At 46.6% G+C, this 24,795-nt stretch overlaps 1 protein-coding gene across 1 annotated transcript in view; it reads right to left on the bottom strand.

Moving 5' to 3' along the window:
* Positions 1 to 23,890: 23,890 nt before the first annotated feature.
* Positions 23,891 to 24,795, bottom strand: part of LOC134957601 (protein kinase C delta type-like) — a 33,798-nt gene continuing 32,893 nt past the window's right edge. Inside the window, exon 10 of the mRNA XM_063939612.1 lies at positions 23,891 to 24,041. Coding sequence (XP_063795682.1) covers positions 24,031 to 24,041 — 11 coding nt within the window. The 3' untranslated portion in view covers positions 23,891 to 24,030. The remainder of the gene's footprint in view (positions 24,042 to 24,795) is intronic.

Genomic DNA, 24,795 nt, shown 5'->3' with positions numbered 1-24,795 from the left:
CTGACAGTGTCCACCAGGTCCGTTATACAGTATATCATATATATAAGCACTAAGCAGCAGTACGGTAGGCCACGGCTGTACCTACCTCTGTGTCGTCACTCGTCGTCCATAAGTATAAGTAATACTATACTATCCATCCATCTACATTGTATACCTGTGGTGTTTTTTTTTTCTTTCTTCATACTAGTTTAGCAGTCTGCTGACACTGTCCACCAGGTCCGTTATACAGTATATCATATATATAAGCACTAAGCAGCAGTACGGTAGGCCACGGCTGTACCTACCTCTGTGTCGTCACTCGTCGTCCATAAGTATAAGTAATACTATACTATACATCCATCTACATTGTATACCTGTGGTGTTTTTTTTTTTCTTTCTTCATACTAGTTTAGCAGTCTGCTGACACTGTCCACCAGGTCCGTTATACAGTATATCATATATATAAGCACTAAGCAGCAGTACGGTAGGCCACGGCTGTACCTACCTCTGTGTCGTCACTCGTCGTCCATAAGTATAAGTAATACTATACTATCCATCCATCCATCTACATTGTATACCTGTGGTGTTTTTTTTTTTCTTTCTTCATACTAGTTTGTTTAGCAGTCTGCTGACAGTGTCCACCAGGTCCGTTATACAGTATATTATATATATAATAAAGCACTAAGCAGCAGTACGGTAGGCCACGGCTGTACTTACCTCTGTGTCGTCAGTGCACTCGTCGTCCATAAGTATAAGTAATACTATACTATCCATCCATCTACATTGTATACCTGTGGTGTTTTTTTTTTCTTTCTTCATACTAGTTTGTTTAGCAGTCTGCTGACAGTGTCCACCAGGTCCGTTATACAGTATATCATATATATAAGCACTAAGCAGCAGTACGGTAGGCCACGGCTGTACCTACCTCTGTGTCGTCACTCGTCGTCCATAAGTATAAGTAATACTATACTATCCATCCATCTACATTGTATACCTGTGGTGTTTTTTTTTTTCTTTCTTCATACTAGTTTAGCAGTCTGCTGACACTGTCCACCAGGTCCGTTATACAGTATATCATATATATAAGCACTAAGCAGCAGTACGGTAGGCCACGGCTGTACCTACCTCTGTGTCGTCACTCGTCGTCCATAAGTATAAGTAATACTATACTATCCATCCATCTACATTGTATACCTGTGGTGTTTTTTTTTTCTTTCTTCATACTAGTTTAGAAGTCTGCTGACAGTGTCCACCAGGTCCGTTATACAGTATATCATATATATAAGCACTAAGCAGCAGTACGGTAGGCCACGGCTGTACCTACCTCTGTGTCGTCACTCGTCGTCCATAAGTATAAGTAATACTATACTATCCATCCATCTACATTGTATACCTGTGGTGTTTTTTTTTTCTTTCTTCATACTAGTTTGTGTAACAGTCTGCTGACAGTGTCCACCAGGTCCGTTATACAGTATATCATATATATAAGCACTAAGCAGCAGTACGGTAGGCCACGGCTGTACCTACCTCTGTGTCGTCACTCGTCGTCCATAAGTATAAGTTATACTATACTATCCATCCATCTACATTGTATACCTGTGGTGGCTTTTAGTTGATCGCAAAATATGGAGAACAAAAATGTGGAGGTTAAAAAAATAGGGAAAGATCAAGATGCACTTCCACCTCATGCTGAAGCTGCTGCCACTAGTCATGGCCGAGACGATGAAATGCCATCAACGTCGTCTGCCAAGGCCGATGCCCAATGTCATAGTACAGAGCATGTAAAATCCAAAACACAAAAGATCAGTAAAAAAATGACCCAAAAATCAAAATTAAAAGCATCTGAGGAGAAGCGTAAACTTGCCAATATGCCATTTACGACACGGAGTGGCAAGGAACAGCTGAGGCCCTGGCCTATGTTCATGGCTAGTGGTTCAGCTTCACATGAGGATGGAAGCACTCATCCTCTCGCTAGAAAAAAGAAAAGACTTGCGGCAAAAGCACAGCAAAGAACTGTGCGTTCTTCGAAATCACAAATCCCAAAGGAGAGTCCAATTGTGTCGGTTGCGATGCCTGACCTTCCCAACACTGGACGGGAAGAGCTTGCGCCTTCCACCATTTGCACGCCCCCTGCAAGTGTTGAAAGGAGCACCCACAGTCCAGTTCCTGATAGTGAAATTGAAGATGTCAGTGTTGAAGTACACCAGGATGAGGATATGGGTGTTGCTTGGGCTAGGGAGGAAATTGACAAGGAGGATGCTGATGGTGAGGTGGTTTGTTTAAGTCAGGCACCCAGGGAGACACCTGTTGTCCGTGGGAGGAATATGGCCATTGACATGTCTGGTGAAAATACCAAAAAAATCAGCTCTTCAGTGTGGAAGTATTTCAACAGAAATGCAGACAACAGGTGTCAAGCCGTGTGTTGCCTTTGTGAAGCTGTAATAAGTAGGGGTAAGGACGTTAACCACCTCGGAACATCCTCCCTTATATGTCACCAGCAGCGCATTCATAATAAGTCAGTGACAAGTTCAAAAACTTTGGGCGACAGCGGAAGCAGTCCACTGACCAGTAAATCCCTTCCTCTTGTAACCAAGCTCGCGCAAACCACACCACCAACTCCCTCAGTGTCAATTTCCTCCTTACCCAGGAAAGCCAATAGTCCTGCAGGCCATGTCACTGGCAAGTCTGACGAGTCCTCTCCTGCCTGGGATTCCTCCGATGCATCCTTGAGTGTAATGCCTACTGCTGCTGGCGCTGCTGTTGTTGCTGCTGGGAGTCGATCGTCATCCCAGAGGGGAAGTCGGAAGACCACTTGTACTACTTCCAGTAAGCAATTGACTGTCCAACAGTCCTTTGCGAGGAAGATGAAATATCACAGCAGTCATCCTGCTGCAAAGCAGATAACTGAGGCCTTGACAACTATGTTGGTGTTAGACGTGCGTCCGGTATCCGCCGTTAGTTCACAGGGAACTAGACAATTTATTGAGGCAGTGTGCCCCCGTTACCAAATACCATCTAGGTTCCACTTCTCTAGGCAGGCGATACCGAGAATGTACACGGACGTCAGAAAAAGACTCACCAGTGTCCTAAAAAATGCAGTTGTACCCAATGTCCACTTAACCACGGACATGTGGACAAGTGGAGCAGGGCAGACTCAGGACTACATGACTGTGACAGCCCACTATGTAGATGTATTGCCTCCCGCTGCAAGAACAGCAGCGGCGGCACAAGTAGCAGGATCTCGCAAACGCCAACTCGTTCCTAGGCAGGCTACGCTTTGTATCACCGCTTTCCAGAATACACACACAGCTGAAAATCTCTTACGGCAACTGAGGAAGATCATCGCAGAATGGCTTACCCCAATTGGACTCTCCTGGGGATTTGTGACATCGGACAACGCCAGCAATATTGTGCGCGCATAACATCTGGGCAAATTCCAGCACGTCCCATGTTTTGCACATACCTTGAATTTGGTGGTGCAGAATTATTTAAAAAACAACAGAGGCGTGCAAGAGATGCTGTCGGTGGCCAGAAGAATTGCGGGCCACTTTCGGCGTGCAGGCACCGCGTACAGAAGACTGGAGCACCACCAAAAAACCTGAACCTGCCCTGCCATCATCTGAAGCAAGAGGTGGTAACGAGGTGGAATTCAACCCTCTATATGCTTCAGAGGATGGAGGAGCAGCAAAAGGCCATTCAAGCCTATACATCTGCCCACGATATAGGCAAAGGAGGTGGAATGCACCTGTCTCAAGCGCAGTGGAGAATGATTTCAACGTTGTGCAAGGTTCTGCTGCCCTTTGAACTTGCCACACGTGAAGTCAGTTCAGACACTGCCAGCCTGAGTCAGGTCATTCCCCTCATCAGGCTTTTGCAGAAGAAGCTGGAGGCATTGAAGGAGGAGCTAAAACAGAGCGATTCCGCTAGGCATGTGGGACTTGTGGATGGAGCCCTTCATTCGCTAACCAGGATTCACGTGTGGTCAATCTGTTGAAATCAGAGCACTACATTTTGGCCACCGTGCTCGATCCTAGATTTAAAACCTATGTTGGATCTCTCTTTCCGGCAGACACAAGTCTGCAGGGGTTCATAGAACTGCTGGTGAGAAAATTGTCAAGTCAAGCGGAACGCGACCTGTCAACATCTCCTCCTTCACATTCTCCCGCAACTGGGGGTGCGAGGAAAAGGCTCAGAATTCCGAGCCCACCCGCTGGCGGTGATGCAGGGCAGTCTGGAGCGACTGCTGATGCTGACATCTGGTCCGGACTGAAGGACCTGCCAACGATTACTGACATGTCGTCTACTGTCACTGCATATGATTCTCTCACCATTGAAAGAATGGTGGAGGATTATATGAGTGACCGCATCCAAGTAGGCACGTCAGACAGTCCGTACGTATACTGGCAGGGAAAAGAGGCAATTTGGAGGCCCTTGCACAAACTGGCTTTATTCTACCTAAGTTGCCCTCCCTCCAGTGTGTACTCTGAAAGAGTGTTTAGTGCCGCCGCTCACCTTGTCAGCAATCGGCGTACGAGGTTACTTCCAGAAAATGTGGAGAAGATGATGTTCATTAAAATGAATTATAATCAATTACTCCATGGAGACATTCACCAGCAGCAATTGCCTCCAGAAAGTACACAGGGATCTGAGATGGTGGATTCCAGTGGGGACGAATTAATAATCTGTGAGGAGGGGGATGTACACAGTGAAAGGGGTGATGAATCGGACGATGATGATGAGGTGGACATCTTGCCTCTGTAGAGCCAGTTTGTGCAAGGAGAGATTGATTGCTTCTTTTTTGGTGGGGGCCCAAACCAACCAGTCATTTCAGTCACAGTCGTGTGGCAGACCCTGTCGCTGAAATGATGGGTTGGTTAAAGTGTGCATGTCCTGTTTATACAACATAAGGGTGGGTGGGAGGGCCCAAGGACAATTCCATCTTGCACCTCTTTTTTCTTTCATTTTTCTTTGCGTCATGTGCTGTTTGGGGAGTATTTTTTGGAAGGGCCATCCTGCGTGACACTGCAGTGCCACTCCTAGATGGGCCAGGTGTTTGTGTCGGCCACTAGGGTCGCTTAGCTTACTCACACAGCTACCTCATTGCGCCTCTTTTTTTTCTTCTTTGCGTCATGTGCTGTTTGGGGAGTATTTTTTGGAAGGGCCATCCTGCGTGACACTGCAGTGCCACTCCTAGATGGGCCAGGTGTTTGTGTCGGCCACTAGGGTCGCTTAGCTTACTCACACAGCTACCTCATTGCGCCTCTTTTTTTTCTTCTTTGCGTCATGTGCTGTTTGGGGAGTATTTTTTGGAAGGGCCATCCTGCGTGACACTGCAGTGCCACTCCTAGATGGGCCAGGTGTTTGTGTCGGCCACTAGGGTCGCTTAGCTTACTCACACAGCTACCTTATTGCGCCTCTTTTTTTTCTTCTTTGCGTCATGTGCTGTTTGGGGAGTATTTTTTGGAAGGGCCATCCTGCGTGACACTGCAGTGCCACTCCTAGATGGGCCAGGTGTTTGTGTCGGCCACTAGGGTCGCTTAGCTTACTCACACAGCTACCTCATTGCGCCTCTTTTTTTTCTTCTTTGCGTCATGTGCTGTTTGGGGAGTATTTTTTGGAAGGGCCATCCTGCATGACACTGCAGTGCCACTCCTAGATGGGCCAGGTGTTTGTGTCGGCCACTAGGGTCGCTTAGCTTAGTCACACAGCTACCTCGGTGCAAATTTTAGGACTAAAAATAATATTGTGAGGTGTTCAGAATAGACTGAAAATGAGTGGAAATTATGGTTATTGAGGTTAATAATACTATGGGATCAAAATGACCCCCACATTCAATGATTTAAGCTGTTTTTTAGGGGTTTTTTGAAAAAACACCGGAATCCAAAACACACCCGAATCCGACAAAAAAAATTCAGTGAGGTTTTGCCAAAACGCGTTCAAACCCAAAACACGGCCGCGGAACCGAACACAAAACCAAAACACAAAACCCGAAAAATGTCCGGTGCACATCCCTACTTCCTACTACACTGGCTAGAACACCTATGGTGCCTGAGTGCCCATGCTGCGCAAACTTTACAGCTGTCTTCCTAGCCCTGTCATAGCTATCTGAAAATGACTCAGAGAAAGTCCTAGGGCGATCACCGACCGACATCCTAGCAGACGCCACATCCACCAGAGCATCCAGATCATCTGACAGTTCTTCCTCAGACCCTGCAAATAAAGGAAAAGACCCATCACAGGCCGACAAAGAGGACGGCCCTGCAACAGTATTAGCAGTAGAGATAGGAGAGAGAGGAGAAACCAAAGGCACAGCAGAAGGCAAACCAGCTGTTGCTAAAGCCTGGTACATCTGGGCAACTATCGGGGTTAATTGATCAATGGATCTTATCTGCCGTCAAATTCTATGTTTCTAAGATCAGCGGAAAGGGGTAAAGGAGACAAAGATGTATTCTCGGCCGCAACAGATGACATAACAACTGACTGGGACAGTAAGGGGTTACCAGCCGACAGACATTAGAATCCCTGTCTCTATGCCTGTGTGGGGTAGGTAAGGGGCATCCTGCCTGCTGAGAAGTAGCCAGGGAGGATACAGCCTGGTTGCCAGCAGCCATAGTGTCTAAAACAGGCAGTGATACATAGAGATGAGCGCCTGAAATTTTTCGGGTTTTGTGTTTTGGTTTTGGGTTCGGTTCCGCGGCCGTGTTTTGGGTTCGAACGCGTTTTGGCAAAGCCTCACCGAATTTTTTTTGTCGGATTCGGGTGTGTTTTGGATTCGGGTGTTTTTTTCAAAAAACACTAAAAAACAGCTTAAATCATAGAATTTGGGGGTCATTTTGATCCCAAAGTATTATTAACCTCAAAAACCATAATTTACACTCATTTTCAGTCTATTCTGAATACCTCACACCTCACAATATTATTTTTAGTCCTAAAATTTGCACCGAGGTCGCTGTGTGAGTAAGATAAGCGACCCTAGTGGCCGACACAAACACCGGGCCCATCTAGGAGTGGCACTGCAGTGTCACGCAGGATGTCCCTTCCAAAAAACCCTCCCCAAACAGCACATGACGCAAAGAAAAAAAGAGGCGCAATGAGGTAGCTGTGTGAGTAAGATTAGCGACCCTAGTGGCCGACACAAACACCGGGCCCATCTAGGAGTGGCACTGCAGTGTCACGCAGGATGGCCCTTCCAAAAAACCCTCCCCAAACAGCACATGACGCAAAGAAAAAAAGAGGCGCAATGAGGTAGCTGTGTGAGTAAGATTAGCGACCCTAGTGGCCGACACAAACACCGGGCCCATCTAGGAGTGGCACTGCAGTGTCACGCAGGATGTCCCTTCCAAAAAACCCTCCCCAAACAGCACATGACGCAAAGAAAAAAAGAGGCGCAATGAGGTAGCTGACTGTGTGAGTAAGATTAGCGACCCTAGTGGCCGACACAAACACCGGGCCCATCTAGGAGTGGCACTGCAGTGTCACGCAGGATGTCCCTTCCAAAAAACCCTCCCCAATCAGCACATGATGCAAAGAAAAAGAAAAGAAAAAAGAGGTGCAAGATGGAATTGTCCTTGGGCCCTCCCACCCACCCTTATGTTGTATAAACAAAACAGGACATGCACACTTTAACCAACCCATCATTTCAGTGACAGGGTCTGCCACACGACTGTGACTGATATGACGGGTTGGTTTGGACCCCCCCGAAAAAAGAAGCAATTAATCTCTCCTTGCACAAACTGGCTCTACAGAGGCAAGATGTCCACCTCATCTTCACCCTCCGATATATCACCGTGTACATCCCCCTCCTCACAGATTATCAATTCGTCCCCACTGGAATCCACCATCTCAGCTCCCTGTGTACTTTGTGGAGGCAATTGCTGCTGGTCAATGTCTCCGCGGAGGAATTGATTATAATTCATTTTAATGAACATCATCTTCTCCACATTTTCTGGATGTAACCTCGTACGCCGATTGCTGACAAGGTGAGCGGCGGCACTAAACACTCTTTCGGAGTACACACTTGTGGGAGGGCAACTTAGGTAGAATAAAGCCAGTTTGTGCAAGGGCCTCCAAATTGCCTCTTTTTCCTGCCAGTATAAGTACGGACTGTGTGACGTGCCTACTTGGATGCGGTCACTCATATAATCCTCCACCATTCTATCAATGTTGAGAGAATCATATGCAGTGACAGTAGACGACATGTCCGTAATCGTTGTCAGGTCCTTCAGTCCGGACCAGATGTCAGCATCAGCAGTCGCTCCAGACTGCCCTGCATCACCGCCAGCGGGTGGGCTCGGAATTCTGAGCCTTTTCCTCGCACCCCCAGTTGCGGGAGAATGTGAAGGAGGAGATGTTGACAGGTCGCGTTCCGCTTGACTTGACAATTTTGTCACCAGCAGGTCTTTCAACCCCAGCAGACCTGTGTCTGCCGGAAAGAGAGATCCAAGGTAGGCTTTAAATCTAGGATCGAGCACGGTGGCCAAAATGTAGTGCTCTGATTTCAACAGATTGACCACCCGTGAATCCTTGTTAAGCGAATTAAGGGCTGCATCCACAAGTCCCACATGCCTAGCGGAATCGCTCCCTTTTAGCTCCTTCTTCAATGCCTCCAGCTTCTTCTGCAAAAGCCTGATGAGGGGAATGACCTGACTCAGGCTGGCAGTGTCTGAACTGACTTCACGTGTGGCAAGTTCAAAGGGCATCAGAACCTTGCACAACGTTGAAATCATTCTCCACTGCACTTGAGACAGGTGCATTCCACCTACTATATCGTGCTCAATTGTATAGGCTTGAATGGCCTTTTGCTGCTCCTCCAACCTCTGAAGCATATAGAGGGTTGAATTCCACCTCGTTACCACTTCTTGCTTCAGATGATGGCAGGGCAGGTTCAGTAGTTTTTGGTGGTGCTCCAGTCTTCTGTACGTGGTGCCTGTACGCCGAAAGTGTCCCGCAATTTTTCTGGCCACCGACAGCATCTCTTGCACGCCCCTGTCGTTTTTTAAAAAATTCTGCACCACCAAATTCAAGGTATGTGCAAAACATGGGACGTGCTGGAATTTGCCCATATTTAATGCACACACAATATTGCTGGCGTTGTCCGATGCCACAAATCCACAGGAGAGTCCAATTGGGGTAAGCCATTCCGCGATGATCTTCCTCAGTTGCCGTAAGAGGTTTTCAGCTGTGTGCGTATTCTGGAAAGCGGTGATACAAAGCGTAGCCTGCCTAGGAAAGAGTTGGCGTTTGCGAGATGCTGCTACTGGTGCCGCCGCTGCTGTTCTTGCGGCGGGAGTCCATACATCTACCCAGTGGGCTGTCACAGTCATATAGTCCTGACCCTGCCCTGCTCCACTTGTCCACATGTCCGTGGTTAAGTGGACATTGGGTACAACTGCATTTTTTAGGACACTGGTGAGTCTTTTTCTGACGTCCGTGTACATTCTCGGTATCGCCTGCCTAGAGAAGTGGAACCTAGATGGTATTTGGTAACGGGGGCACACTGCCTCAATAAATTGTCTAGTTCCCTGTGAACTAACGGCGGATACCGGACGCACGTCTAACACCAACATAGTTGTCAAGGACTCAGTTATCCGCTTTGCAGTAGGATGACTGCTGTGATATTTCATCTTCCTCGCAAAGGACTGTTGAACAGTCAATTGCTTACTGGAAGTAGTACAAGTGGGCTTACGACTTCCCCTCTGGGATGACCATCGACTCCCAGCGGCAACAACAGCAGCGCCAGCAGCAGTAGGCGTTACACGCAAGGATGCATCGGAGGAATCCCAGGCAGGAGAGGACTCGTCAGAATTGCCAGTGACATGGCCTGCAGGACTATTGGCATTCCTGGGGAAGGAGGAAATTGACACTGAGGGAGTTGGTGGGGTGGTTTGCGTGAGCTTGGTTACAAGAGGAAGGGATTCACTGGTCAGTGGACTGCTTCCGCTGTCACCCAAAGTTTTTGAACTTGTCACTGACTTATTATGAATGCGCTGCAGGTGACGTATAAGGGAGGATGTTCCGAGGTGGTTAACGTCCTTACCCCTACTTATTACAGCTTGACAAAGGGAACACACGGCTTGACACCTGTTGTCCGCATTTCTGGTGAAATACCTCCACACCGAAGAGCTGATTTTTTTGGTATTTTCACCTGGCATGTCAACGGCCATATTCCTCCCACGGACAACAGGTGTCTCCCCGGGTGCCTGACTTAAACAAACCACCTCACCATCAGAATCCTCCTGGTCAATTTCCTCCCCAGCGCCAGCAACACCCATATCCTCCTCATCCTGGTGTACTTCAACACTGACATCTTCAATCTGACTATCAGGAACTGGACTGCGGGTGCTCCTTCCAGCACTTGCAGGGGGCGTGCAAATGGTGGAAGGCGCATGCTCTTCACGTCCAGTGTTGGGAAGGTCAGGCATCGCAACCGACACAATTGGACTCTCCTTGTGGATTTGGGATTTCGAAGAATGCACAGTTCTTTGCTGTGCTGCTTTTGCCAGCTTGAGTCTTTTCATTTTTCTAGCGAGAGGCTGAGTGCTTCCATCCTCATGTGAAGCTGAACCACTAGCCATGAACATAGGCCAGGGCCTCAGCCGTTCCTTGCCACTCCGTGTGGTAAATGGCATATTGGCAAGTTTACGCTTCTCCTCCGACAATTTTATTTTAGGTTTTGGAGTCCTTTTTTTACTGATATTTGGTGTTTTGGATTTGACATGCTCTGTACTATGACATTGGGCATCGGCCTTGGCAGACGACGTTGCTGGCATTTCATCGTCTCGGCCATGACTAGTGGCAGCAGCTTCAGCACGAGGTGGAAGTGGATCTTGATCTTTCCCTAATTTTGGAACCTCAACATTTTTGTTCTCCATATTTTAATAGGCACAACTAAAAGGCACCTCAGGTAAACAATGGAGATGGATGGATTGGATACTAGTATACAATTATGGACGGGCTGCCGAGTGCCGACACAGAGGTAGCCACAGCCGTGAACTACCGCACTGTACTGTGTCTGCTGCTAATATATAGACTGGTTGATAAAGAGATAGTATACTCGTAACTAGTATGTATGTATAAAGAAAGAAAAAAAAACCACGGTTAGGTGGTATATACAATTATGGACGGGCTGCCGAGTGCCGACACAGAGGTAGCCACAGCCGTGAACTACCGCACTGTACTGTGTCTGCTGCTAATATATAGACTGGTTGATAAAGAGATAGTATACTCGTAACTAGTATGTATGTATAAAGAAAGAAAAAAAAACCACGGTTAGGTGGTATATACAATTATGGACGGGCTGCCGAGTGCCGACACAGAGGTAGCCACAGCCGTGAACTACCGCACTGTACTGTGTCTGCTGCTAATATATAGACTGGTTGATAAAGAGATAGTATACTCGTAACTAGTTTGTATGTATAAAGAAAGAAAAAAAAACCACGGTTAGGTGGTATATACAATTATGGACGGGCTGCCGAGTGCCGACACAGAGGTAGCCACAGCCGTGAACTACCGCACTGTACTGTGTCTGCTGCTAATATAGACTGGTTGATAAAGAGATAGTATACTCGTAACTAGTATGTATGTATAAAGAAAGAAAAAAAAAACCACGGTTAGGTGGTATATACAATTATGGACGGGCTGCCGAGTGCCGACACAGAGGTAGCCACAGCCGTGAACTACCGCACTGTACTGTGTCTGCTGCTAATATATAGACTGGTTGATAAAGAGATAGTATACTCGTAACTAGTATGTATGTATAAAGAAAGAAAAAAAAACCACGGTTAGGTGGTATATACAATTATGGACGGGCTGCCGAGTGCCGACACAGAGGTAGCCACAGCCGTGAACTACCGCACTGTACTGTGTCTGCTGCTAATATATAGACTGGTTGATAAAGAGATAGTATACTCGTAACTAGTATGTATGTATAAAGAAAGAAAAAAAAACCACGGTTAGGTGGTATATACAATTATGGACGGGCTGCCGAGTGCCGACACAGAGGTAGCCACAGCCGTGAACTACCGCACTGTACTGTGTCTGCTGCTAATATATAGACTGGTTGATAAAGAGATAGTATACTCGTAACTAGTATGTATGTATAAAGAAAGAAAAAAAAAACACGGTTAGGTGGTATATACAATTATGGACGGGCTGCCGAGTGCCGACACAGAGGTAGCCACAGCCGTGAACTACCGCACTGTACTGTGTCTGCTGCTAATATAGACTGGTTGATAAAGAGATAGTATACTCGTAACTAGTATGTATGTATAAAGAAAGAAAAAAAAACCACGGTTAGGTGGTATATACAATTATGGACGGGCTGCCGAGTGCCGACACAGAGGTAGCCACAGCCGTGAACTACCGCACTGTACTGTGTCTGCTGCTAATATATAGACTGGTTGATAAAGAGATAGTATACTCGTAACTAGTATGTATGTATAAAGAAAGAAAAAAAAACCACGGTTAGGTGGTATATACAATTATGGACGGGCTGCCGAGTGCCGACACAGAGGTAGCCACAGCCGTGAACTACCGCACTGTACTGTGTCTGCTGCTAATATATAGACTGGTTGATAAAGAGATAGTATACTCGTAACTAGTATGTATGTATAAAGAAAGAAAAAAAAACCACGGTTAGGTGGTATATACAATTATGGACGGGCTGCCGAGTGCCGACACAGAGGTAGCCACAGCCGTGAACTACCGCACTGTACTGTGTCTGCTGCTAATATATAGACTGGTTGATAAAGAGATAGTATACTCGTAACTAGAGATGAGCGCCGGAAATTTTTCGGGTTTTGTGTTTTGGTTTTGGATTCGGTTCCGCGGCCGTGTTTTGGGTTCGACCGCGTTTTGGCAAAACCTCACCGAATTTTTTTTGTCGGATTCGGGTGTGTTTTAGATTCGGGTGTTTTTTTTAAAAAACCCTAAAAAACAGCTTAAATCATAGAATTTGGGGGTAATTTTGATCCCAAAGTATTATTAACCTCAAAAAACATAATTTACACTCATTTTCAGCCTATTCTGAACACATCACACCTCACAATATTATTTTTAGTCCTAAAATTTGCACCGAGGTCGCTGTGTGAGTAAGATAAGCGACCCTAGTGGCCGACACAAACACCGGGCCCATCTAGGAGTGGCACTGCAGTGTCACGCAGGATGGCCCTTCCAAAAAACCCTCCCCAAACAGCACATGACGCAAAGAAAAAAAGAGGCGCAATGAGGTAGCTGACTGTGTGAGTAAGATTAGCGACCCTAGTGGCCGACACAAACACCGGGCACATCTAGGAGTGGCACTGCAGTGTCACGCAGGATGTCCCTTCCAAAAAACCCTCCCCAAACAGCACATGACGCAAAGAAAAAAAGAGGCGCAATGAGGTAGCTGTGTGAGTAAGATTAGCGACCCTAGTGGCCGACACAAACACCGGGCCCATCTAGGAGTGGCACTGCAGTGTCACGCAGGATGTCCCTTCCAAAAAACCCTCCCCAATCAGCACATGATGCAAAGAAAAAGAAAAGAAAAAAGAGGTGCAAGATGGAATTATCCTTGGGCCCTCCCACCCACCCTTATGTTGTATAAACAAAACAGGACATGCACACTTTAACCAACCCATCATTTCAGTGACAGGGTCTGCCACACGACTGTGACTGATATGACGGGTTGGTTTGGACCCCCCCCAAAAAAGAAGCAATTAATCTCTCCTTGCACAAACTGGCTCTACAGAGGCAAGATGTCCACCTCATCTTCACCCTCCGATATATCACCGTGTACATCCCCCTCCTCACAGATTATCAATTCGTCCCCACTGGAATCCACCATCTCAGCTCCCTGTGTACTTTGTGGAGGCAATTGCTGCTGGTCAATGTCTCCGCGGAGGAATTGATTATAATTCATTTTAATGAACATCATCTTCTCCACATTTTCTGGATGTAACCTCGTACGCCGATTGCTGACAAGGTGAGCGGCGGCACTAAACACTCTTTCGGAGTACACACTTGTGGGAGGGCAACTTAGGTAGAATAAAGCCAGTTTGTGCAAGGGCCTCCAAATTGCCTCTTTTTCCTGCCAGTATAAGTACGGACTGTGTGACGTGCCTACTTGGATGCGGTCACTCATATAATCCTCCACCATTCTATCAATGTTGAGAGAATCATATGCAGTGACAGTAGACGACATGTCCGTAATCGTTGTCAGGTCCTTCAGTCCGGACCAGATGTCAGCATCAGCAGTCGCTCCAGACTGCCCTGCATCACCGCCAGCGGGTGGGCTCGGAATTCTGAGCCTTTTCCTCGCACCCCCAGTTGCGGGAGAATGTGAAGGAGGAGATGTTGACAGGTCGCGTTCCGCTTGACTTGACAATTTTGTCACCAGCAGGTCTTTCAACCCCAGCAGACCTGTGTCTGCCGGAAAGAGAGATCCAAGGTAGGCTTTAAATCTAGGATCGAGCACGGTGGCCAAAATGTAGTGCTCTGATTTCAACAGATTGACCACCCGTGAATCCTTGTTAAGCGAATTAAGGGCTGCATCCACAAGTCCCACATGCCTAGCGGAATCGCTCCGTGTTAGCTCCTTCTTCAATGCCTCCAGCTTCTTCTGCAAAAGCCTGATGAGGGGAATGACCTGACTCAGGCTGGCAGTGTCTGAACTGACTTCACGTGTGGCAAGTTCAAAGGGCATCAGAACCTTGCACAACGTTGAAATCATTCTCCACTGCACTTGAGACAGGTGCATTCCATCTCCTATATCGTGCTCAATTGTATAGGCTTGAATGGCCTTTTGCTGCTCCTCCAACCTCTGAAGCATATAGAGGGTTGAATTCCACCTCGTTACCACTTCTTGCTTCAGATGATGGCAGGGCAGGTTCAGTAGTTTTTGGTGGTGCTCCAGTCTTCTGTACGTGGTGCCTGTACGCCGAAAGTGTCCCGCAATTTTTCTGGCCACCGACAGCATCTCTTGCACGCCCCTGTCGTTTTTTAAAAAATTCTGCACCACCAAATTCAAGGTATGTGCAAAACATGGGACGTGCTGGAATTTGCCCATATTTAATGCACACACAATATTGCTGGCGTTGTCCGATGCCACAAATCCACAGGAGAGTCCAATTGGGGTAAGCCATTCCGCGATGATCTTCCTCAGTTGCCGTAAGAGGTTTTCAGCTGTGTGCGTATTCTGGAAAGCGGTGATACAAAGCGTAGCCTGCCTAGGAAAGAGTTGGCGTTTGCGAGATGCTGCTACTGGTGCCGCCGCTGCTGTTCTTGCGGCGGGAGTCCATACATCTACCCAGTGGGCTGTCACAGTCATATAGTCCTGACCCTGCCCTGCTCCACTTGTCCACATGTCCGTGGTTAAGTGGACATTGGGTACAACTGCATTTTTTAGGACACTGGTGAGTCTTTTTCTGACGTCCGTGTACATTCTCGGTATCGCCTGCCTAGAGAAGTGGAACCTAGATGGTATTTGGTAACGGGGGCACACTGCCTCAATAAATTGTCTAGTTCCCTGTGAACTAACGGCGGATACCGGACGCACGTCTAACACCAACATAGTTGTCAAGGACTCAGTTATCCGCTTTGCAGTAGGATGACTGCTGTGATATTTCATCTTCCTCGCAAAGGACTGTTGAACAGTCAATTGCTTACTGGAAGTAGTACAAGTGGGCTTACGACTTCCCCTCTGGGATGACCATCGACTCCCAGCGGCAACAACAGCAGCGCCAGCAGCAGTAGGCGTTACACGCAAGGATGCATCGGAGGAATCCCAGGCAGGAGAGGACTCGTCAGACTTGCCAGTGACATGGCCTGCAGGACTATTGGCATTCCTGGGGAAGGAGGAAATTGACACTGAGGGAGTTGGTGGGGTGGTTTGCGTGAGCTTGGTTACAAGAGGAAGGGATTTACTGGTCAGTGGACTGCTTCCGCTGTCACCCAAAGTTTTTGAACTTGTCACTGACTTATTATGAATGCGCTGCAGGTGACGTATAAGGGAGGATGTTCCGAGGTGGTTAACGTCCTTACCCCTACTTATTACAGCTTGACAAAGGGAACACACGGCTTGACACCTGTTGTCCGCATTTCTGGTGAAATACCTCCACACCGAAGAGCTGATTTTTTTGGTATTTTCACCTGGCATGTCAACGGCCATATTCCTCCCACGGACAACAGGTGTCTCCCCGGGTGCCTGACTTAAACAAACCACCTCACCATCAGAATCCTCCTGGTCAATTTCCTCCCCAGCGCCAGCAACACCCATATCCTCCTCATCCTGGTGTACTTCAACACTGACATCTTCAATCTGACTATCAGGAACTGGACTGCGGGTGCTCCTTCCAGCACTTGCAGGGGGCATGCAAATAGTGGAAGGCGCATGCTCTTCACGTCCAGTGTTGGGAAGGTCAGGCATCGCAAACGACACAATTGGACTCTCCTTGTGGATTTGGGATTTCAAAGAACGCACAGTTCTTTGCGGTGCTTTTGCCAGCTTGAGTCTTTTCAGTTTTGTAGCGAGAGGCTGAGTGCTTCCATCCTCATGTGAAGCTGAACCACTAGCCATGAACATAGGCCAGGGCCTCAGCCGTTCCTTGCCACTCCGTGTGGTAAATGGCATATTGGCAAGTTTACGCTTCTCCTCCGACAATTTTATTTTAGGTTTTGGAGTCCTTTTTTTTCTGATATTTGGTGTTTTGGATTTGACATGCTCTGTACTATGACATTGGGCATCGGCCTTGGCAGACGACGTTGCTGGCATTTCATCGTCTCGGCCATGACTAGTGGCAGCAGCTTCAGCACGAGGTGGAAGTGGATCTTGATCTTTCCCTAATTTTGGAACCTCAACTTTTTTGTTCTCCATATTTTATAGGCAGAACTAAAAGGCACCTCAGGTAAACAATGGAGATGGATGGATTGGATACTAGTATACAATTATGGACGGACTGCCACGGTTAGGTGGTATAAAAAAACCACGGTTAGGTGGTATATATTATAATAATAATACAATTATGGATGGACGGACTGCCTGCCGACTGCCGACACAGAGGTAGCCACAGCCGTGAACTACCGCACTGTACACTGGTTGATAAAGAGATAGTAGTATACTCGTAACAACTAGTATGACACTATGACGACGGTATAAAGAATGAAAAAAAAACCACGGTTAGGTGGTATATATTATAATAATAATACAATTATGGATGGACGGACTGCCTGCCGACTGCCGACACAGAGGTAGCCACAGCCGTGAACTACCGCACTGTACACTGGTTGATAAAGAGATAGTAGTATACTCGTAACAACTAGTATGACACTATGACGACGGTATAAAGAATGCAAAAAAAACCACAGTTAGGTGGTATATATTATAATAATAATACAATTATGGATGGACGGACTGCCTGCCGACTGCCGACACAGAGGTAGCCACAGCCGTGAACTACCGCACTGTACACTGGTTGATAAAGAGATAGTAGTATACTCGTAACAACTAGTATGACACTATGACGGTATAAAGAATGAAAAAAAAACCACGGTTAGGTGGTATATATTATAATAATAATACAATTATGGATGGACGGACTGCCTGCCGACTGCCGACACAGAGGTAGCCACAGCCGTGAACTACCGCACTGTACACTGGTTGATAAAGAGATAGTAGTATACTCGTAACAATTAGGATGACACTATGACGGTATAAAGAATGAAAAAAAAACCACGGTTAGGTGGTAGGTATATAATAATAAATAATACAATTCTGGTCGGACGGACTGCCTGCCGTGTGCCGACACAGAGGTAGCCACAGCCGTGAACTACCGCACTGTACACTGGTTGATAAAGAGATAGTAGTATACTCGTAACAATTAGGATGACACTATGATGGTATAAAGAATGAAAAAAAAACCACGGTTAGGTGGTAGGTATATAATAATAAATAATACAATTCTGGTCGGACGGACTGCCTGCCGTGTGCCGACACAGAGGTAGCCACAGCCGTGAACTACCGCACTGTACACTGGTTGATAAAGAGATAGTAGTATACTCGTAACAATTAGGATGACACTATGACGGTATAAAGAATGAAAAAAAAACCACGGTTAGGTGGTAGGTATATAATAATAAATAATACAATTCTGGTCGGACGGACTGCCTGCCGTGTGCCGACACAGAGGTAGCCACAGCCGTGAACTACCGCACTGTACACTGGTTGATAAAGAGATAGTAGTATACTCGTAACAATTAGGATGACACTATGACGGTATAAAGAATGAAAAAAAAACCACGGTTAGGTGGTAGGTATATAATAATAAATAATACAATTCTGGTCGGACGGACTGCCTGCCGTGTGCCGACACAGAGGTAGCCACAGCCGTGAACTACCGCACTGTACACTGGTTGATAAAGAGATAGTAGTATACTCGTAACAATTAGGATGACACTATGACGGTATAAAGAATGAAAAAAAAACCACGGTTAGGTGGTAGGTATATAATAATAAATAATACAATTCTGGTCGGACGGACTGCCTGCCGTGTGCCGACACAGAGGTAGCCACAGCCGTGAACTACCGCACTGTACACTGGTTGATAAAGAGATAGTAGTATACTCGTAACAATTAGGATGACACTATGACGGTATAAAGAATGAAAAAAAAACCACGGTTAGGTGGTAGGTATATAATAATAAATAATACAATTCTGGTCGGACGGACTGCCTGCCGTGTGCCGACACAGAGGTAGCCACAGCCGTGAACTACCGCACTGTACTGTGTCTGCTGCTAATATAGACTGGTTGATATTTAAAGAGATATTAGTAGTATACAACAATACTATACTGGTGGTCAGGCACTGGTCACCACTCCTGCAGCAAAAGTGTGCACTGTTAATTAATATAATTGTACTCCTGGCTCCTGCTAACAACCTGCAGTGCTCCCCAGTCTCCCCCACAATTAATTATAAGCTTTTAATTTATACATTGATGACTGTGCAGCACACTGGGCTGAGCTGAGTGCACACAGACTGAGTCACACTGTGTGACTGACTGTGCTGTGTATCGTTTTTTTTTTCAGGCAGAGAACGGATATAGCAGAGAGAAGTGAACGGATATATTATATTAAATAAAAGTTAACTAGCAACTGCACTGGTCACTGACTGTGGTAAACTAACTCTGTCTGCGACTCTGCACAATCTCTCTCTATCTAATCTATCTATCTCTATTCTAATGGAGAGGACGCCAGACACGTCCTCTCCCTATCAATCTCAATGCACGTGTGAAAATGGCGGCGACGCGCGGCTCCTTATATAGAATCCGAGTCTCGCGATAGAATCCGAGCCTCGCGAGAATCCGACAGCGTCATGATGACGTTCGGGCGCGCTCGGGTTAACCGAGCAAGGCGGGAAGATCCGAGTCGCTCGGACCCGTGGAAAAAAAAGTGAAGTTCGTGCGGGTTCGGATTCAAAGAAACCGAACCCGCTCATCTCTACTCGTAACTAGTATGTATGTATAAAGAAAGAAAAAAAAACCACGGTTAGGTGGTATATACAATTATGGACGGGCTGCCGAGTGCCGACACAGAGGTAGCCACAGCCGTGAACTACCGCACTGTACTGTGTCTGCTGCTAATATATAGACTGGTTGATAAAGAGATAGTATACTCGTAACTAGTATGTATGTATAAAGAAAGAAAAAAAAACCACGGTTAGGTGGTATATACAATTATGGACGGGCTGCCGAGTGCCGACACAGAGGTAGCCACAGCCGTGAACTACCGCACTGTACTGTGTCTGCTGCTAATATAGACTGGTTGATAAAGAGATAGTATACTACTAATATTATATATACTGGTGGTCAGGTCACTGGTCACTAGTCACACTGGCAGTGGCACTCCTGCAGCAAAAGTGTGCACTGTTTAATTTTAATATAATATTATGTACTCCTGGCTCCTGCTATAACCTATAACTGGCACTGCAGTAGTGCTCCCCAGTCTCCCCCACAATTATAAGCTGTGTGAGCTGAGCAGTCAGACAGATATATAATATATATAGATGATGCAGCACACTGGCCTGAGCCTGAGCAGTGCACACAGATATGGTATGTGACTGACTGAGTCACTGTGTGTATCGCTTTTTTCAGGCAGAGAACGGATATATTAAATAAACTGCACTGTGTGTCTGGTGGTCACTCACTATATAATATATTATGTACTCCTGGCTCCTGCTATAACCTATAACTGGCACTGCAGTAGTGCTCCCCAGTCTCCCCCACAATTATAAGCTGTGTGAGCTGAGCAGTCAGACAGATATATATAATATTATATATAGATAATAGATGATGCAGCACACTGGCCTGAGCCTGAGCAGTGCACACAGATATGGTATGTGACTGAGTCACTGTGTGCTGTGTATCGCTTTTTTCAGGCAGAGAACGGATTATAAATAAAACTGGTGGTCACTGGTCACTATCAGCAAAACTCTGCACTGTACTGAGTACTCCTAATGCTCCCCAAAATTAGTAAATCAAGTGTCTCTCTAATCTATTCTAAACGGAGAGGACGCCAGCCACGTCCTCTCCCTATCAATCTCAATGCACGTGTGAAAATGGCGGCGACGCGCGGCTCCTTATATAGAATCCGAGTCTCGCGATAGAATCCGAGCCTCGCGAGAATCCGACAGCGTCATGATGACGTTCGGGCGCGCTCGGGTTAACCGAGCAAGGCGGGAAGATCCGAGTCGCTCGGACCCGTGAAAAAAAACATGAAGTTCTGGCGGGTTCGGATTCAGAGAAACCGAACCCGCTCATCTCTACCTTATACGTCACCTGCAGCGCATTCATCATAAGTCAGTGACAAGTTCAAAAACTTTGGGCGACAGCGGAAGCAGTCCACTGACCAGTAAATCCCTTCCTCTTGTAACCAAGCTCACGCAAACCACCCCACCAACTCCCTCAGTGTCAATTTCCTCCTTCCCCAGGAATGCCAATAGTCCTGCAGGCCATGTCACTGGCAATTCTGACGAGTCCTCTCCTGCCTGGGATTTCTCCGATGCATCCTTGCGTGTAACGCCTACTGCTGCTGGCGCTGCTGTTGTTGCTGCTGGGAGTCGATTGTCATCCCAGAGGGGAAGTCGTAAGACCACTTTTACTACTTCCACCAAGCAATTGACTGTCCAACAGTCCTTTGCGAGGAAGATGAAATATCACAGCAGTCATCCTGCTGCAAAGCGGATAACTGATACAGCAGCTGCAGTCAGGAGGGAAGGCACAGCAGTAGCTGGCACTTGGCTGTCATCAACCTCAGGGGAAAATGGCCTCCGATGCCCTTTCCCCCTAGCCCTCCTGCAGCAAGCATAATGGTAGCCATGATGGGACACCCTACTGACTGCATTGTGGGTGGCCGGCAACCTGTTTAAACTTTATGCCCCACCTACAACAGGAGAAACCCAAGTGGCAGGTCCCACAACCACCTCTAAGCTTCGCTCCCGGTTAGTGGCTGCTGTGGGCACACGCCTTCCGCATATCAAGCAAGGAGTGCTGACTAGAAGAACCCGGCTAAAACAGCCAGACCCCCCTGGGAGCAACAGTGCTGGCCGTATCCAGCAAGCCACAGCATGTTGCGGTCCCATGTCAGGTGACAGAGGAGTCAGTCAGACGGGCAGTGGCTGCAATCTGGCGGTGGGGGCGCTGCATGCTGGTTCCACCAAAAGAAGGAGGACAGGGAGAATAGGAAGAACGGATAAGGAGTACAGGGAGCAGCATAAAGAACAAAAGCTAGAGAGGGAGAAATAAAGGCCTGGAGCAACTAAGTAAAGAAAGAAAGACAAATGACAGCAAAAACATTTAAACACCAAATTTATTCAAATAATAAAAATATTTACAATAAATTATTCTTTCATAATAAAAAGAAATGAGCAATGTGACTACACAGACAGTGTCACCTCTTGTACAGCAAAGCCTAGAACCCCATCCCTAAAAAAAACCTAACTGGATAAAAATAAACTGTGTATCTCACACAGATATATATAGTAGGACACTAAAAATTAAAATCTAAATGTAAAAAAAAAAAAAAAAAAAGCCGGCCTCCAAACCGCCCCCTCTAGCCGGGCCAATCACACACCTTATTTTGTGTTGTTATGGTTTGATGGAAAAATACATTTTAACTCACTTAGGGGCCCATTTATCAAGGGTTGCATATAATGCGATCTGGACTGGATCTTAACACCCAGAATCGCATTGCAATATGTGTGAATGTATCACGTGGCACCTGCAGGGACAGGGATCCTGGTCCTAATTCAGATCTGTTCGCTCGCTAGCGTTTTTCGCTGCCCAGCGATCAGGTAACTACTGCGCATGTGTATGCACCGCAATGCGCAGGCGCGCCGTATGGTTACAAAGCGGATTGTTGTTGTGCACTGGTTCTAGCAAAGAAACCATTCGCACAGCCGTTCACAAGGAGATTGACAGGAAGAGGGTGTTTGTGGGTGGCAACTGACCGTTTTCTGGGAACGGTTGGAAAAACACAGGTGTGTCGAGGTGTTTGCAGGGCGGGTGTCAGACATCAATTCCGGGCTCGAATAGGCTGAAGTGATTGCAGCGGCTGAGCAAGGTCAGAGCTACTCAGAAACTGCACAAGCTGTTTTTATACAGGGCGGCTGCACACGCGTTCGCACACTTGCAAAGCTTAAATACACTCCCCTATAGGTGGTGTCTATCTGTTCGCAGCGCTGCAAAAAATAGCGAGCGAACAGATCTGAATTAGGCCCCCTGTGCATGCGTGCACAGAGGCATTTCAGATGGAGGGTTCCCAGGGAACCCAGATGGATTTACTTTTCGCGATCTGTAGCCCATAGGCTACAATAGGCTATCGCAATCAAAAGATTGCGGTAGCTGTGGGGGTGACCGCAATGCACAGGGCATTTCCGGCGGAGAGTTCCTAGGGAACCCAGCCGGATCTTCTTTTCGCGATCCATAGCCCATAGGCTACAATGGGCTACAGCAATACTGGAGGGACAATGGGGGTAATTCAGACTGCATTGCTGCATCGGCAGGGATTGCTGTCTGAATTACTATGCGCAGTACGCTCGCGCGGTGGTGCACTGTGCATGTGCAGCCAGTGAGATGAGAAAGCATCTCACTGGTGCGATCGCCTGATTGACAGGCAGAGGCAGTCGCAGGACGGGAGGGGGCGTACCAACAGCCTTAGAACGCCGTTGGTGGGGCACGGTCCTAACAATGGAGGCGTGTCTGGACTGTTGGGTGGGTGGGCCGCAGTGGCTGCGTGATGTCATACGCAGCCGCTGCGACCCGGGACATGGCAGTTAGCCCTCTGCCAGCTAGCAGGAGCTGTGCTGGCAGGGAGCTACATGTCAGGTACAAAAGCATCACCGCTGTGCGATGATTCTGTACCTATGTAGGGGGGAGCAGGGCCTGACATGCGGGGCGGACTAGCCCTGTGCTGGGCGTCCCCCCGCATGTCAAAGTAAAGGGTCGTAGATGTGCTAAATTTAGCACATCTACGATCAACTTTGAATTACCCCCAATATTGGGAATGCTTTGCGTTCCCGATATTGATACATTGGCCAGCATCGCATCCTCCATAGAAACCAATGGGGAATGTTGCTGCGGGCAGAAATGGAGGGATTGCAGCAGGTATAGCACAAATATTATTTGATAAATGGGCCCCTAACTATTAAAATGTTAATGTTAAAAAAAAAAAAAAAAAATACCGGCCTCCAACCATCCCCTATAGCCGGCCCATCACACACCTGATGTTATGCTTGTATTCAAAAAAAATTAAAATTTAAAAATATAAAAAAATGTAAACTTTTAAATAAAATTTACATAATACTTATAAAATCTAATAATTAAAATGTAAATGTAAAATTGTAAATACAAAAATGTAAAAATAGTAAAATTTAAAATTGTTTCATTATAAAATACCCTCCCACTAAATTTGAAAATGTAAATTTAAAAAATGTTAATATTCAAATTTAAAAAAAGTTAAATTTAAAAACTTATAAAAAATAAGAAAATAATAAACAATCTTCCAAGTTGTAATCAATCTTCTTATCACAGATGTTCTATATAATTACAAAAAAAAAAAAAAAATCAGTACATTGGTAACATCTTCTTACAAGATACAATATAACATAATATACATCTTTAACTCCATGCAGAAGAAATATAGACTTTTTTTAAACAATCTTTAGTACAGTGCAACATGACGGCTCCGCAGAACATAAGATGCTTTGTGATGCTTCTTTTTGCAGTAATGCGCTCATTTATAAAGTAAGCACCTGGACCTGCACATCAAGGGGGGCCTATTTCAATGGTGTGGAGCAACATCGTAATGGGAAAAGCTGGATGGAACAGAGTGTTTGTAACTAAGGGGGTAATTCTAAGTTGATCGCAGCAGCAAGTTTGTTAGCAATTGGGTAAAACCATGGTGGTCATTCCGAGTTGTTCGCTCTGTAAATTTTTTCGCATCGCAGCGATTTTCCGCTTAGTGCGCATGCGCAATGTTCGCACTGCGACTGCGCCAAGTAAATTTGCTATGCAGTTAGGTATTTTACTCACGGCTTTTTCTTCGTTCAGGCGATCGGAGTGTGATTGACAGGAAGTGGGTGTTTCTGGGCGGAAACAGGCCGTTTTATGGGTGTGTATGAAAAAACGCTACTGTTTCTGGGAAAAACGCGGGAGTGGCTGGAGAAACGGAGGAGTGTCTGGACGAACGCTGGGTGTGTTTATGACGTCAGACCAGGAACGACAAGCACTGAACTGATCGCAGATGCCGAGTAAGTCTGGAGCTACTCCGAAACTGCTAAGAGGTGTGTA

The sequence above is a fragment of the Pseudophryne corroboree genome, chromosome 9 (assembly GCF_028390025.1).
Source record: "Pseudophryne corroboree isolate aPseCor3 chromosome 9, aPseCor3.hap2, whole genome shotgun sequence".
Taxonomy (NCBI): Eukaryota; Metazoa; Chordata; class Amphibia; order Anura; family Myobatrachidae; genus Pseudophryne; species Pseudophryne corroboree.
This window is presented reverse-complemented; position numbering and strand designations above follow the sequence as displayed.